The 18,124-nt window shown below is 42.3% G+C and overlaps 1 protein-coding gene across 1 annotated transcript in view; it reads left to right on the top strand.

Moving 5' to 3' along the window:
• ACSF2 (acyl-CoA synthetase family member 2) overlaps nt 1-11,558 on the top strand; it is a 151,356-nt gene extending 139,798 nt beyond the window's left edge. The window contains exons 12-16 of the mRNA XM_088482709.1: nt 2,431-2,582; nt 3,098-3,239; nt 3,325-3,435; nt 5,325-5,393; nt 9,066-11,558. Coding sequence (XP_088338835.1) covers nt 2,431-2,582; nt 3,098-3,239; nt 3,325-3,435; nt 5,325-5,393; nt 9,066-9,116 — 525 coding nt within the window. The 3' untranslated portion in view covers nt 9,117-11,558. The remainder of the gene's footprint in view (nt 1-2,430; nt 2,583-3,097; nt 3,240-3,324; nt 3,436-5,324; nt 5,394-9,065) is intronic.
• Nucleotides 11,559-18,124: the final 6,566 nt, after the last annotated feature.

The following is an 18,124-nucleotide window of genomic DNA, read 5'->3' on the forward strand; positions in this document are numbered from 1 at the left end:
TGATATTGAGTCAGCTTATGGTAACCTTCCCGACTTGACCCCCCTATGGGGTCTGACTTCCACGCAGCATCCTGCTGTTGCTAAATTGCTCCCTACTATCAAATTTGACTTTACCTTTTGGGACCTGTATTTGTGAAAATTAATCTTTCCACACCAATCTCTCCCTTGACTGCTATGTGGCAAAATCCTCTGTTTCCCTCTGGTTCGTCTAGTGCGAGATCTCGCAGCTGGATTCGGCCAGGCCTTACATTTCCAGCGGATTTTCACTATGAAGGTTAGTGGTTATCCCTGGCTGAGCTCCAACAGAAATCTCCATCCCAGACACTCAGGACCTCATTCAGAGTCGGTTGAAGCGGCCGCACGGTCGTACGCCACCGATGTTCGCTAAACTGCGCATGCGTAAAGTTCGCAATGCGCGTGCGCAAACTAGCCGCTACGATCAGAAATTTCTCTCTTCTTGAACACAGCCAGGTCGGTAGTTTGAGTGACAGGATGAGGCGTTTGTGGGTGGTAACAGGGGAAGGTGCTTGAAAACAGGGGAGTGGAGATCCGAACGCAGGCGTGCCTAATTATGCGAACAGCGTTTTATGGGAGTGCATAATTAACTAAGTAGTGTCATAGCACACGTGACATGGGAGGTTTTTACACTGACATGATCGTAGAGCTTAAGAGAGGGTATGGTCAACCTTAAGCTCTACGACCAGTTCCGATGGTCTCGATTAATCCTTATATGCCTGGAGATGACGTGTAATGCGTACGAGAAGGGGGCGTATTTTTTTGTCTTCCGGCCGCTTCCTCCCCTTGGCCGGCCAGCTGCCGATCCGATCTTAGGGACGCAACATGCGAGTGCATCATTTGCATATACGGCCCCTTTTCCCATACAACCGTGCGGCCGCTTCGACCGACTCTGAACGATCTCCTCAATCCTTGTGAATTTTTTCAAATTAGACATTTTTTGCGCTCCTTATCTCCAACTCCTATTCTCCGAGACCCCTTTTGAAAACCTTTGCAAACATTACTCCTTGACAAAGGGTTCAATTTCCCAATTTTATATTATCTTCCTGAATTGGAAAAATTCTCCCCTCCCATCCCTTAAACGCCAGATGTGACATTTAAGCCCCAGATCTGGCATGTTGCGGACATGCTTTCACCCAAGTTTGGGCTCTCTGGCTCTTTGTGGAGCGTAGACCCCCATCTTCCTTCATGCCCATGCTCTGCCCCCCTTAGGTGACCTGTTGAACTCTGTCTCCCCTACTCCATCTTATTTTCTATATTTTTGGCAATATCTATGATCCTAAATCTGAAACTTCCTACATAGTCCTATCTCGTGCTCCCCCCCTCCTACACCCTTTCTCCTATCCTCACCCCCCTTCTCTACTCCCATCTGAAGAAAATTTGGTCACTTGTCAATGTCTTCACATAATTTTTTTTTTACATTTTTGGTTATTGTTTATTCTATATTTTGATCTTGTTATACAATGGCATTCTCTCTGTGTTACATCAATGCCTTTTTTATGTCACAACGCTATTGTTTTTTTTCTGTCATTTTATAAACAATTATAAAAAAAAGAAATCAGTAGAGCGATAGCAGTAATAAATTCATCTTGACGGCATTGATCCGGCCAATTCTTCAAATATAACAGCCATTCTAGGTCCCGATATCTGTCTTAAATGCAAAAAAAATTGTGGGTAATTTAACTTGAAATACCTGGTGTTAAGTCTTTGTGATATGGACTCCCAAGTATTTAATCTTGTGCTGATACCACTGGAAAGAATAGTTTTGTGCCAGTGTGTGTTTAAGTTCCCTAGACATGTACTCTAGGCCTAAGACCTGTTTTTTGCTGGTTAATTTGATATCTAGAATAGCTGCCACATTCTTCAATTTCTTTAAGTAGGTGGGAAAGTGAGGAGTCAATAGAACCTCATCAGTGTATAACGCCATGTTATGCTCCAGACAACCCATCTTGACCCTCTTTATGTGTGGATTGGTACGTATCCTCGCTGTCAAAGGTTCTATAACCTGTGTAAAAATGAAAGGGGACAAAGGGCATCCCTGCTTAGTTCCGTTGGTGATAGAACGGGATGGAGAAGCGACCCCATACCAATGCCCTGGGGCTGTTGTATAGGGCCACAATACCATTATAGAATTTCCCTCCGAAACCCATCGACCTCAGGACCCTAGACATGAAAGGCCAAGCTATGCGGCCAAATGCTTTTTCAGCATCTAACCCCAGAATCCTGACTGGGAGCTTTTGATCATGAATAGCGAGGATTAGGACGATGGATCGTCAGATGTTGTTGAAGTGTTTGGCGGCAAGGCATGCACCCCTTCTGATCAGAGTAAATCAAAGTAGGAAGAAGTGGTCCCAACTCAATCTAAATTCTGTACTCCTAAAATTTCCCTGAACTAACATTGCTCCTTCCTTTTAGGCAAAAGTAGTGGATACCAAAACAGGCCAGATAGTTCCACTCAATATCTCCGGGGAACTGTGGATAAGAAGTTACTGTGTAATGTTGGGTTACTGGGCAGATGAAGACAAAACTAAGGAGACGATCACCCCAGAGAAATGGTACAAAACTGGGTGAGTAAAATTAACTGATGTACCCTAACCATAACCCTTAACCCTAATACCCTAACCCAAACAGTGATTAATTTGATATGTGACACTTGAATATCTGTGTGCGACTGAGTCTGAATCTGTATATGAAGCGCTACGATGCAGCTGCTTTTTTTCACGCCAAGTTCCGTTGTGCTTCATTTGCAACTCGTACATATTTAAAATTAATTCCTCTGCGGTTAAAGTCGCAGCCAGGCATCCCTGGTACAGATTGTGTGCTGTTTTGCTGCATATGCGGTGCAACTAAGATGCAAATTTAAAGACAGAGATCAGTGTTGTATTCATCTTCTTACAGCGCAGAATTCAGCCAGGGCAAATCTAAATGGGGTAACATGTATGTTCCCTCTAACTATGAAACTACAGAATGCAATTGAATATTAACACCTGACAAAGCTTGAGGTGTCACCTTGCATATACATTGTACCTGTACGCTGTGATTGTATCCCATGCTGTCTAGTAATTTAGCCTTTTTCTGCCAGAGATATTGCTAGCTTGGATGAATATGGATACTGTCGAATTGTTGGGCGCTGTAAAGATATGATTATCCGAGGTGGTGAAAATCTGTATCCAGTGGAAATAGAGCAGTTCTTGCACACACATCCCAAAATCATGGAAGCCCAGGTACAGTAATTGGAAAGAGTTGGGCATGCAGAGATAATTTACACAGGTTCATTTAAAAGGACAAAGTTGCACTGTGTTGTTATAGGTCGTTGGAGTAAAGGATGAGCGAATGGGGGAAGAAATTTGTGCTTGTGTCAGAATTCATCCGAATGAGCAGTGTACGGCTGAGGAAATCAAACAGTACTGCAAGGGAAAGGTGAGGTGCTTAGCATGGACTAAGAACATGAGATATGAACATCCATTTATGTTAAGACTTTGTAGTTGGCATTCTTCTTACACATAATAATTGTAGTGTTTTTCTACTTTATACAGTTGTAAATTATATGAGACAATAAGAAGCGTTTTGTGATAATGAATAGTTGTGTCTGCTAGTCCTACAATAAAGATAGCTTTTCATCTCCTCGGCCTGGCAGCCCTATAGGTTAGGATATGGCCCATAATTCACATCTCCCAAGCAGTTTTTGAGGATTAAATCTGATACAGATAAATGTAATGATGATGGAAGAGGACCATTGACGCAACACTTTTGGTTGTTCATTGTACACTGCACTTCTATAGCTACTAATGATACTTGATCAGAACCTCTATAAACCCCTGCCTGTACCTTCTAAAATCCTTCCTATAAACCTCTAAGGATGACGCTAATTTGCATACGCAGTCATACAGTAAATAAAGACTTAGACCTGGAATCTGTGGTTCCAGAGCACAAGTGTTATTCAAGTAAAAGTTCAGACAGTTACACGCAATTGATCCAGACACAATTTAGGCGCAAAAGGAATTATACAGACCCAAGTACAGTATACATACGCAGCGCTTCCGGACCCGAAGATAGGCATCAGCAAGAGACCCCTCGTCATTCAGCACGAAGACTAAGAACCCAGCGTTTGAGCACACATATTTATACCCCCCAGAATAGACAGTACAATGGAGAAGTTTGTTGCTGATGTCATTGGTTCCCAGGGGAGAAGCATCTGTTACAGAGCATTTAACAGGCTGGTTCAAATAGACTCTCCCTGCCTCTAACAGCTGGGGATCTTTCCCTTCCCGCCCCCTGCAACATCCTAACAGTTGTTCATGAAATATACATTTTGTTGCTTGTAGGCTCTGCGATCCATAACTCGAGAATGCATGATGCGATCTCCCCACCGATAACACTGGAATACTGTAAAAAGAGTACGCATCAGTACGAAACCAAACACGACTTGTTTAGCATGTATAAAACCTTAGTTATCAAATATCTTTATTTCTCAGCATTTAAACTAACTGAACCAACTTAAATCATACTTTAAAGCTTATTAAACCTTATGTGTGAATATGTAATGTGTGAGTATTCGGGGTTTGATATAAGGACGCTAGTTAACTTGGGGCAGATGCGTGCGCATAAAGCTAATAAAACAGCGGTTTCATACAAAGTCCTATGCATTCGCTAATATGCGACTAGTTAACAGCGCAATTGTGTGTATTAATGTGTGTATGAGAAATGGTGAAATATGCAATCGCATGGTGCTAATAGTATTATCGCCACATGTACTAAAATGTGATTTTATTTAAAATGGCGCTTAGGTGGCCATTCGCAAAATCGCGTCTTGCGATCTAATTTTCAAGATGGCATCTTGCGGCCAGTCGCAAGATGGCGTCGTCGCGATTACATTTTAAACTGAACTTGTCTCAGCCAATTATTCAGCTTTGACACTACCAAGGTTGAACAGGGCATTTTTATGGGTACAATTACCAAAAGTGTAAAGTGGGCTTTGCTCTATGTATGTACATATGCATATGATTTTTCTGTGCGCATGCACAGTACAGAAATGTGTACTTTATGCAAAACAAAGATGCATACAATCACACCTACATGAGCCCTTCAATGATAAAACTGCTACACAAGCACTGACATCCCATTGTGAAGACACACGCATTGCCTGTGTGCTATTAGCCATTGATGTAACAGTATGAGATCAACTTTTAAAAGGTGACTGTTGTTATTCTATCTTGTTGTTGGTTTTTTATTATAATCCAATAAAATGTTAATAGTGTTTATGTTATTGTTTATTGCATATGTGATATGTTTCTCTTTTATCTCAATAGATAGCTCATTTTAAGATTCCTCGTTACATTGTCTTTGTAGATGAGTATCCTCTAACTGTGTCTGGCAAGGTAAGTGGGGGGCAGGTCAGTTTAAAACTGTTATGATGATAGTATTAAGTCACAATTAGCATGTACCTATTCTTTGTTTTTGGTTGCATTGTGTCGTTTGGGATAACCAACCCTGTGAATGGCCACATGAAAGAGAGTGGCGCTAGCCATTCTGCCCCCCAGAGCAGCAACTAAATTGCAATCTTCACATCCCACATATTAACTACAGTAAAATTGTGGTATATAATTTCTGTGCACTTCAATAGCCAAATCATTAGGCATTATATGATCCGTGAATATGCAACATAGTAACATGGCATAGGTGTAAATAATTCTCTTCATTTTGTGACGCCATGTGGAGAGACCAAGATCAATAGGCTTCTGTAGGGTAGAATCATGTTTACTCAGAAATCAGGTATGCATCTGGGAGGGTATTCACAGTAGCATAAACCCCAATATATGTTACAGGGCATCTTTCCCAGGGGAGATACTCTGATATTTATATACATATGGTAAAGGCATAGTATGCAGTGAGAGTGAAAGTTATTCTTATCAGTACATATTCCTTTATTCTTGTAATTAGACAAGTCTCATTATTTCAGGAGTTACTACTTACCCATCATAAATATTTAGGCATATCCTGCTTCATACGCAAAAATCACATATTTAATGAAGTACAATTGTTTGAGAACATTTTAAACAGAAACAAATATTGTGTTATAATCACACATATCCCTTTTCTTCTGCAGTTTCCTTTCTAGGACACTTTGTAAGTCACATACAGAAATTATGACAGCTCTGGAAGGTCTGACTTTTTAGATCTAGTTACACACTCCAAAACTTTTTGCCTGAGATAGCTGCCTCGAATGTCTTAATATAGGCACACCATGCAGTGGCGTAACTTCATCCCAGGTGCCCGGAGGCAAGATAAATTTTGGTGCCCCCCCCCCCAAATTAAAATATACCACCCTCTCCCCCAGCTTTCACCGCCCCCTATGCAGTTCCTTTTATACAATGCCCCCAGTAGTGGTCCCCCTATGCAGTGCCCTCAGTAGAAGTCCCCCTATGCAGTGCCCGCCTATGTAGTACCCCCCAGTAATGGTCCCCCTATGCAGTGTCTCCAGTAGTGGTCCCCCTATGCAGTGCCCCCAGTAGTAAGGCCCCTGTAGTGCCCCCATATGATACCCCCAGTAGTAATGCTGCTGTAGTGCCCCCATATGATGCCCCCAGTAGTAAGGCCCCTGTAATGCCCCCATATGATGGCACCAGTAGTAAGGCCCCTGTACTACCCCGTGTAGTGTCCCTAGTAGTAAGCCCCCAGTATTAAGTCCCCTGTAGTGCCCCCAGTAGTAAGCCCCCTGCAATGCACCCAGTATTAAGCCCCCGCAGTGCCCCCAGTATTAAGCCCCCTGTAGTGCCCCCTAAGCCCCCTGTAGTGCCCCTAGTATTAAGCCCCATGTAGTCCCCCAGTATTGTGCCCCCTGTAGTGCCCCAGTATTGTACCCCCTGTAATGCCCCCTGTAGTGCCCCCAGTAGTAAGCCCCCTGTAGTGCCCCCAGTAGTAAGCTCCCTTTAGTGCCCCCAGTAGTAAGCTCCCTGTAGTGCCCCCAGTATTGTGCCCCCTGTAATGCCCCCAGTAGTAAGCCCCCTGTAATGCCCCCAGTAGTAAGCCCCCTGAAATGCCCCCAGTATTGTGCCCCTAGTATTGTACCTCCTGTAATACCCCAGTATTAAGCCCCCAGTATTGTGCCCCCTGTAATGCCCCCCACGTGCGCACACACACACACATTTACAAAGCAAAAAAAAAAAACTTACCTTCAAATGGAGGGTGCAGGGGGTGCAACCGCACCCCTTGCATCCTCCGTAGTTACGCCAATGGAGGTGGAGCGCCGATCAGCGGCGCTCCTTCTCCATGCAGCTCCTCCTCAGCAGTGGCCGGGCCTGGATGACAATGGAGCCAGGTGCCCCCTTCAGGGCTGGTGCCCGGCGGCAAATGACTCCATTGTCTTCGGGAGTTCCGCCACTGACACCATGGGGTAAATTTATTAAGCAGTGCTTTTCTAAGATGCTGCGTCTTCGACTGCTGAATTTAAAGGGACTAAAAATACTAGTTTTGTATTTAATATTGCTGCTTTAAATCTATCTGTCCAAGACACAGGAGTTTATAAAAGCAATTTTTTTTTTAGATATTCTTTTATTTAAGAACATACAAATCAAAAATAATCACAAATATGTAAAACAAACAATACACATTTGAAATAAATACATCAAATTTGACAAAATAATATTATAAACCAATCAATACAAACAAAATTCAAAAACAAAATGACAACACGAAAAAAGGAAAGGGGGATGGAAGGAGGGATAAGGAATTCCTAGGTCCCCCAACAGATATAACAATCAGTTGATAGAGAGGCTCATACAAAAAACTCAGATGAAACCATATTACATTCAAAACCCAGAACTCCGGTCCATCAGGGACACCCTCGCCAACAAGATCCTTAGTAATTAGGATGACTTGTTGCCAGAGAGAGGCAAATAAAGGGCAAAGTCACCTAATATGAAGAGGAGAATCCAAACTCCCATTGCATCTCCAACATACATTGGAAACACCCGAGAACATTTTGTTTAATATACTGGGATATCATTACCATCTGGTAATGACCTTATAGTGTGTCTCAATAACTGATATGCTCTGGGGCGAAACATGAGAGTATTGGAAAGCTTTAAACCATTGTTTTTCTGTGAACTTTATGTTCAGATCATTGTGCCAGGCACTTGTAAATTTAGGCAAAGAGACAAAAGCATTCTCTAGAACAGTGGTTCCCAAACTGTGTGCTGTGGCACCCTGGGGTGCCTCGGGACACTTGCAGGGGTGCCTCAGCTTGGTGGACCAACATCAAATCAACTTATTTATGGTCAATGTAATTAAAATGTGGATAAACAGAAGCACAAACCTGTCCACCACCACATAACTGACCCTAATGATGACAGGTCAGCACAATTTACTTTTTTTTTATTTTTCATTAACAAACTCTTGGCCTAGGGGTGCCTTGAAAACAATGCTGATGCTCTAGGGTGCCGTTATTCAAAAAAGTTTGGGAACCACTGCTCTAGAAGCATCTTAAAAATAATAGAGATAGCGTCCCACAACAACTGCAGTGCCCTATGTGACCTACATTTAGAGTAGAATCGTGTGTCACAGGTTAGATCTGCCTTCATTGTAGTGTTAGCCCACTTACCTTAGTTAGACAGATATAAAAGGCTAAAATTAATGAAGTAGACACAAATGCTGAATGGGGAAGAGCACAAGAAAAACAACCAGATGACAAAGAAAGGTATAATGATACATATGATATATTTAGTATAACTAGAATTCGGGCCCATGTTTCCATTTATGTAAATACTTGTAAACCAGATTGTGTAAATGCATTAGTGTGGTTGTCAGGGCTGTGGTAATTACATACAGTATAGCCCTCAGTGAATGCAGAAATTTTGATTTAGGTGAGACAAAATCCTGGTGTATGTCAGGCCCAATGTAAAAATGTTATTATATCCCACACTCTGATTGGAACTTTGGTTGCTGAAATAGTACATGTTATTTAGGCATATGTGGTGTAATAGTAAATATTTCAACTAAAATTACACCTGCGGTTCATGTAAATGTGTAATTTGCTTCTTTATCTATTTCAGATCCAAAAATTCAAACTAAAAGAAGCAATGGAGAAGCAGCTGAAGCTATGAGGAGGAGACAGTCATCGGGATCTCTAATTGTCCTTCACTATCCTAATATTTGTCAGTGCTGAGTCTCAGGACACCCCCACGCCTATGCACAATTCTCTTATTTCTCTTTTCTGTATTGTCATGCAACATCATCTTCTATAAAGCGGCAGATACCTGTAAATTAACTGTAAATGTCTAAATTGACTGTAAATGAATAACTGTGAACCAATGTTACTCATACAGCTTGCCCACCATCAGTATGTTCGGACTGCATGATGTATGGCTTGCACAGACTAAACTACCTAAGCTATTTCCCTGCCACCCAAGATCAATGATGCCACAGCTGTCCCTTTCCCCAGACCATATTGTAAATATAGATTTAAACATTGGCACACAAGGGGATAAGGATCAGCAGACATTCTCCAGACTTAATTTCCTGTGACTAGAAATTGCACTTTCAAAGGCAAAATATCAGGGTCATTTATCTACAGAATTGTCTTGTTAACTATTAATAATCATCACAACCAACCATGTACTTGTATATGCCTGACTGTTAAGATGGGTACACACTGACAGATATATTGGCGATAAATTGATCGGCCAATATATCTTTTGCCCGTCGGCCAGTGTGTACCAGCGATATATCTGTGAACGACGTCCTTCACAGAGATATCGTGTCGGCTGTGCTGCACAGCCAATGGACAGATCTATCTACAGACCCATCTGTCCATCGGCAAGTGTGCACATGCATCGGCAGCCGCGGGGAGGGGGGAAGACCCGACCCACGGCTGCTTGGAATATGACGGTTGTTCCGTGTATGAGAACAACCATCATCTACAGACAGGGGCGCCGAGAGGGGGGGGGCGGGTACAGATTACCCGGGCTTCCTGAGGGGCCCGGGTCTGGCGCCACTCCCCCCACCCCCTCACAGCAGCTGAGCCGTAGTTGGAGACTGCTCGTGGCTGCTGAGTAGCAGCCGCAGCAGTCTCCTATGCCTGTGCGGGGGAGCAATCACACTGATCGCGCCCCCCCTGGCATTGCGCCAGGTGAGGGCTCAGAGCGCCCCTCCTCCCCAGCGCGCCGCTTTACGGCGCTGCAAATCTTTTTTTTGTTCTCGGCAAGGGGGCGTGGCCATGCCTCCCGTGATTAGGCCACGCCCCCTATTACCGGGGCCCGCCACGGCTCTTGGCGGGCCTGTCTACAGATCACTCGATCTGCAGATATATCTGCTAGGTGTGTACCCAGCTTTAGACTATGTAATTATGTCATTATGTCTCAGTCACAGGTTACCCTGCATGCTTCCCTGGCAGTAGCAGTTTATTGTTATGTTATCCATCACAATTGCAGGTTTACACTTTACTCCTATGTATAAAAAATAAGAGTGTGTAGTTGTGCACACTTCAGTGTCTGGTAATCAAAGTGCACATTACTTATTTTAGTTGCATGCAAGGTCTAAACGACTGTGGGACGGTGATTAAGCTATGAATGCACCAAAGTGCCTATACTGTGAAAGAGAAGGGAGGTGATAGAGCAGCTTTACATTAAAGATGACTAACTTTGGAAATAAGTCTCTTTAGAATTACCCTGAAGCAGCACTACTAACTAGAATATTACTTATATGACTTCCACTACCCCTGCTGCTCATCTCCCCACCAGATATGTACTTGCACATTCCATTCAGCAAGTTTGCATAGTGTGAGCGTCTATAAAATGTGGCACATACTTACTGCTTTTGGCTCAACCCTTTCACTGACATCTCTGTCATTATTAGCCATTTTGTTTTGAATATACAAAGTATGTGCGTGTGCCTTTATTTTTACGCTTCAAATTACCATACTCTTTGTAACCAAATGATACTGTACACATTTTTGGCAATTTTGCTAAATGTGGTATCAATTTGAACGCTTTCTATTGTAAACCTTCTAAAAAAAAAATCACATACCATATGAAGTATTTTTTGGTGTGTTTTTATTATCAACCATTCTACATTGCTGTAGAGAGAGTGAGTAGCACCCAATTAATGGCAAATATAATATCCTTTTAAATGAACCACAGTTAGGTTTTTTTTTAATTTTCATTTTCCTCCATTTCCCAAACCAATGCAGTGAATAGGTCAATAAAGCACAAACACGTTTTTGTCGCACGAGACCTCTTGTTTTCATCACAAGAGATTATTTCATGTCCTTTCATTACATCCAAAGTTCTTCTCTTCAAATGTGCTGAGACTCCTCGCCATTCATACAAAAATCTCTTCTTTTTTTTTATTACTTCTTGCTAGTTACTTCTCCATATACTGTCTATTTGTAATAACAAGTTATTATCTTCTCACATATCTAGTTTTAACCACCCCCTCCATCCCATCATGTTCTATTGGCTTTGGATGTCTGGTTTCTTGAACCGGGTGCTAATCCATTGTTCATGGAAGACCTTGGGATGGTTCTTAAGCTACATTGCATCCGGAAAGTATTCACAACGCTTCACTTTTTCCACATTTTGTTATGATACAGCCTTATTCCAAAGTGGAATAAATTCATTTTTGTCCTCAAAATTCTACACACAATACCCCATAATGACACAGTGTAAACAGTTTTTTTAGATTTTTGCAAGGTTAATAAAAAAAAAAAAAAAACCACTAAGAAATCACATGTACATAAGTATCGACGGCCTTTGTCATGAAGCTCAAAATTGAGCTCAGGTGCATCCTGTTTCCACTGATCATCCTTGAGATGTTCATACAGCTTAATTGGAGTCCACCTGTGGTAAATTCAGTTGATTGGACATGATTTTGAACGGCATACACCTGTCTATATAAGGTCCCACACTTGACAGTGCATGTCAGAGCACAAACCAAGCATGAAGTCCAAGGAATTGTCTGTAGACCTCCGAGACAGGATTGTCTCGAGGCACAAATCCGGGGAAGGGTACAGAAAAATATCTGCTGCTTTGAAGGTCCCCCAATGAGCACAGTGGCCTCCATAATCCGTAAATGGAAGAAGTTCGGAACTACCAGGACTCTTCCTAGAGTTGGCCGGCCGTCTAAACTGAGCAATCGAGGGAGAAGGGCCCTAGTCAGGGAGGTGACCAAGAACCCGATGGTCACTCTGTGAGAGCTACAGCATTCCTCTGTGGAGAGAGGCGAACCTTCCAGAAGGACAACCATCTCTGCAGCAATCCACAAATCAGGCCTGTATGGTAGAGTGGACAGACGGAAGCCACTCTTTAGTAAAAAGCACATGGCAGCCCACCTGGAGTTTGCCAAAATGCACCTGAAGGACACTCTGGTCTGATGAGACAAAGATTGAATTCTTTGGCGTGAATGCCAGGAGTTATGTTTGGAGGAAACCAGGTACCGCTCATCACCAGGCCAATACCATCCCTACAGTGAAGCATGGTGGTGTCAGCATAATGTTGTGGGGATGTTTTTCAGCGGTGGGAACTGAGAGACTAGTCAGGATAGCGGGAAAGATGAATGCAGCAATGTATAGAGCCGTCCTGGATGAAAACCTGCTCTAGAGCGTGTGATTTCTTATTTTTTTTGTTTTTTATGAAATGTGCAAAAAAAAAATTTTTACACGTCATTACGGGATATTGTGTGTAGAATTTTGAGGACAAAAATTAATTTATTCCATTTTGGAATAACGCTGTAACATAACAAAATGTGGAAAAAGTGAAGCATTGTGAATACTTTCCGGATGCACTGTATATGTGCACCAAAATGCCCTATACTGTGAGTATTAGGTCACCATGTGCTACCTTCTATGGAGCAGCTGCAGGCATTTTATGGTGCACCGTTTCTGTCCATGTGCTTATTAGAAGAAGAAGGAGTCCTTGTTATTTGCCATTGCTGGTTCCCGGAGATGTGCCACCAGTACATTTTATGTCATGCAGTCTGGAAATTGCAGTGTATAAAACAAACCTTTAGGTGCAGAAGTCACTGTGCAGGGACACATTAATCACTAGCTTTCCAGCCATGAGATGTGAACATTATTTTAATACAGCTGTTTGTAAAATGCACAACACTGGGGAAAATGTGTCTGCCACCCACTCTGGAAAAAGGCATACCTTTTGCTGCCATAGACTTATCATTGGCATTAGGTCAAATTTGTATTGGACTGGAACTAGAATACCAGCAAGTGGCAACCATGGGAGGAACAACAATTTGTATCTGGCACAAAATAGTAATAACTAGCTGGATTTTTAAAATATGTCTTTTGATTGCTTCAATTTTTAATAAAAGTCCTGTCTTAATGTGAAACATTGAAAGTATCTTGCTGTGTGTGTTAATAACTGGTGTAGAGGGTGACACCTGTATCCTACTATTTTAAATAATGTAACTCCCAACAACCACTCCTGATCAAAAGCTCCATCTGTATACATAATTTCATGCACGTTAGGCTTGGTTAATGATGGACAGATAGAATCCCTTTGAGGGGTTATCTGGCTCTTTCCCCTTCAGATAATTCAAATGCCCTTGTTACTCCAGCTAGATCTGTAGATGTGGATTGAGGTCTAAAATGAATGGGATTACAAGGACCGATGAAATTAGGGTCAGTCCATCTGACCAGAAATATCGTACTGTTGGGATGCTGGTGGATGGGATGCCGGACGTCAATATACCGACGACCGTCAGAATGCCGTATGCAGGTTAGGGTTAGGCCAAGGATAGGGGGGGGGTTAGGTTTAAGGACCTCCCAGGGTGGGTTAGGTACCGACCAGGGAGGGTTAGGCTGCGGGGAGCGAGGAGGAGGGGCTGAATCTAATAGCCACCTGAGAGACTATATAAACAGTGTTCACACTCAGAGCTTGCTCATTGAGATAAACTTGCATTCTAAAGTGAGGCTTGAATTCTTAAGTGAATTGTGAGTTTGAAACAGAAGCAGGTGAGTTAGAATACAGAAAAAGGTGAGCTATTATACACAAACAGTAACATATATTTTCAATACAACTTACATCTGAGACAATGTCTGGCCTTGTGCAGTACAGGGAATGTAATGCATTTGTTTTACAGGAAGAATGCTGGAGACTCAGCTGCTGTCCAATCTGTAAGCAATTTTCTCTGCTGCAGGAGGAGATAGCAAAACTGCATGCTGAGATATGTAGGATGTCTGTGTCCTTGAGGCCACCACTGCCTCAGAGAGCCCCCCAAAGACATACTGCCTGGACTACTGTGGGTTCTGAAAGGCAGAGATTTCCAGAGGGACACAGACACCTCCAACAAGCTGTGGCACTGCAAAACTCATATACTGATTTTGCAGGGCTGGAAGGTACAGCTAATACAGGCAATACAGAACAGGAAGATATGGGGTCTTCCACTGACTATAGAAAAAGGAATAGGAACAGGAAAATGACATCTTCAAAAAGGACTACACTTCTCTTGGGAGATTCTATCATTAGAGGAGTACACCTGGGAAACACTGCTGAAGTAGAGAAACAAGTAAGGTGTTTACCTGGAGCCACAGCTCCAAGGGATAAAGAGCGCATGCTGAGAATTGTGAAGGCAGCAAGAAAAGATGGAGAGGTGGATGTCATTGTCCACCTAGGGACAAATGACCTGGCCAATGCTGAAGTCATGGCAGTAAAAGATGAATTCAGGAAGTTAGGGACTGTTCTAAAGCAGGTGGCAACCACTGCAACTTTTTCAGAAGTATTGCCAGTACACAGAGGAGAAGATAGAAATCATTGCATCAGAAACTTCAATGTTTGGCTACAGAAGTGGTGTTATGAGGAGGGATTTGGACTGACAGTCCATAGCCATGCCATCTGGCAAGATAGAAGCTTATACAAATATGATGGCCTGCACCCATCTTCAAAAGGAACTAGAATACTGAGTGAACAGTTTGAAAGTTTCACCAATAACTATTTAAACTAGAAGAGGGGGACAGTGAACCAAACATGAAAAAATAAATATGTTCCCCAATAAAGAGGTATTATTTCTGCTAGCAAATGGAACAGTAAGCATATCCACAGCAACAGAAGATAATTCAGAACAAAACCAAACAAACATAGGCAGAGAGATGAACATACCTAGGAACAGGAGAAATAAGCAAACAAAAGTCTAAGAGCAATGTGTGCAAATGCTAGGAGTTTAGGAAATAAAATCCCTGAACTTAAAGCAATAATGACAAGGGATGATCTGGATATTTGGGCTATTACGGAGTCATGGTGCAATGAAAATCATGACTGGGACATAGCTATACCAGGATATACTTTATTTAGGAAGGATAGAATGGGAAGAATAGGCGGAGGAGTAACAATGTATATCAAGGAAAGCATAAATACTAAATTAATGCATAGTATTATTGTTATTGTCACCTTTGGGTGACTATAGAAACAGGGGAGAAAGTGATTCTTCGTATTGGTAGAGGCAAGCAACTACCGACCAATGAGCCTTACATCAGTAGTAGGGAAATTGATGGAAACACTCTTAAAAGAAAGAGTCGTAAATTATCTCAAATCCAAAAATTTGCAGGATCCCAAACAGCATGGATTTACTGGGGGGAGATCATGTCAAACAAATCTTATTGACTTTTTTGACTGGGTGACTAAGGAAATAGATAAAGGGGGGGGGCATAGATATAGCTTATCTAGACTTTAGTAAGGCTTTTGACACTGTTCCACATCACAGACTGTTAAATAAACTGGAAAGCATGGGATTGGATACAAAGATAGTTGAATGGATAAGATCATGGCTGCAGGATAGGAAACAGTTGTAGTAAACAGAGTGCAGTCTCAAGAGGGAAATGTTACCAGTGGAGTACCTCAGGGATCTGTACTTGGACCAGTGCTTTTTAATATCTTTATTTGTGATATTGCAAATGGTATTTAAGGGAAACTGCCTTTTTGCAGATGACAAAAGGTATGCAACAGGGTAGACACACCAGGAGGGGTAAAACAAATGATTGATGATATAGGTAGACTAGGGGAATGGTCAAGAACGTGGCAACTACAGTTTAATGCCAAAAAAAGCAAGATCATGCATCTGGGTCTCAAAAATCCAAAGGCTAAATATAGTATTAATGGCACTATACTGGAAAGTACTGAAGAGGAAAGGGATCTAGGAGTCACTATATCAGGTGACTTAAAGGCAAGCAAACATTGTAACAAAGCAATGAGGAAGGCAAGTCAGATGCTTGGTTGCATAGGGAGAGGAATCGGTAGCAGAAAGAAGTGATAATACCACTGTATAGGTCTTTGGTACGTCCTCATCTCGAATACTCTGTTCAGTTCTGAAGGCCATATCTCCAGAAGGATATTAATACATTAGAGACTGTACAAAGAAGGGCAACTAAAATGGTGCAAGGTCTACACCACAAAACGTACCAGGAAAGACTAAAAGATCTTAATATGTATAGTTTGGAGCAGAGAAGGGATAGGGGGGACATGATAGAAACGTTCAAATATATAAAGGGTTTTAACAAGGTAAAGGAAGGAGACATTCTTCAAAGAAAGAGAAGTATTAGAACAAGAGGACATGGTCTAAAACTGAAGGTTGGTAGGTTCAGGGGAAATTTGAGGAAAAATTACTTCACAGAAAGGGTAGTGGACAAGTGGAATAGCCTCCCATCAGAGGTGGTAGAGGCTAAAACAGTAGAGCAATTTAAACATGCATGGGATAGACATAAGGATATCCTTCAGAAGAAGTAAGGATCAATAAGGGTTGAGGTCAAAATATGTTTAAAAATGTGGCAGACTAGATGGGCCAAGTGGTTCTTATCTGCCGTCAAATTCTATGGGGAGGGAGGGGTTAGGCACCATCGGTGGGAGGTTAGGGTTAGGAACTGTCGGGAGAGGATTAGGGTGGGAGAGGGGGAGGGTTAGGCTACTTACCGGCAAGGATGGCATTTGCCAGGGGCGCCTGCCGGAGGGGGGGCCCGCCACCTGACAGAGGTAGAATCACTACACTCCATCCCAACCATAACACTTTAATGTCACCCTAACGCGCCGTTCAGTAGTAATAATAGGCATGTATTAGGCATGCAGCGCGGCATCCTAAAGTGAGAAGACTACATGTTCCAGGGTGCAGCACGGCGGTCAAATCCACGTGTGTGGTGAGGGAGTGGGGGAGTGACAGGCACAGACTGTCACTTGTGCTGTTGATGAAGTGGATTGTCTGCAGCAGTGCTCTGGGCTGGCGGTGGGATGGAGGCTGCACCCTCATCTTCCTCTCTATCTACATAATATCCTTTATCCGTGTGACTTCCCCAACCTTGGTGTTTGGGGGAGCTCCCGGGTCTCTGTAACCTGTACACCACCCTCTTTCATCACTACACGGCGGCTGCTGGTGCTGAACGATCCCTGTGCTCCCTCCACACCCTTTGATGTCAGTTTCCCCTCCTGTGTGTTTCACGTTCTGGGTATGTGTGTCAGCTCCTGTGTGTGTCACCTTCTCTGTGTGTCACCTCCCTGTATGTGTCCTGACGATAGGACGGATGCCCTGAAACGTTGACATGATTCTACAATACATCTCGCATCTCATACCATGTCTCCTGAGTGCCCATTCATTTGTTTGGACGATAGTATACAATGTTATATAATGCATATAACAAACTTCTCGCTCCAATATTTGACCTACCTCTGAGGTGAGTGAATGTATATTAACTCGCTTTTGGGGGAGATCTTTAAAATAGCTTAAATGTATGTTGTGTTAAGTCTTAATATAACTAAAAAAAAAACAAACAAACCATATAAACAAAACCATATTGTTTTGTTTTAATAAATGTATGTAATCAGGGATTCCCACCCTTGCAGTCACCCTTTTACCTGAAAAGAAAGTAGTATGCAGGTCTCTTATACAGTGGGTATGATAAAATGGAAATGTAATATTCAAATTCCCTAATCTAATACGATAACTTATAAATATCCCATAAGTAATTGAATATTTTTAAAATTGAGTTGTTTTTATTGAGTTTTATGAAAATACAATAAACCCCAAATATGTAAATAAAAAAAAAACGTAATGTGGCAGACATGCAAATAAACATGGTATACATAAAAATAAGTGGCAGAGTGTAATATAAGAGCAGAATATA

Source organism: Taudactylus pleione, unplaced genomic scaffold (assembly GCF_031769625.1).
Source record: "Taudactylus pleione unplaced genomic scaffold, aTauple2 ptg000290l, whole genome shotgun sequence".
In the NCBI taxonomy this organism is placed as follows: domain Eukaryota; kingdom Metazoa; phylum Chordata; class Amphibia; order Anura; family Myobatrachidae; genus Taudactylus; species Taudactylus pleione.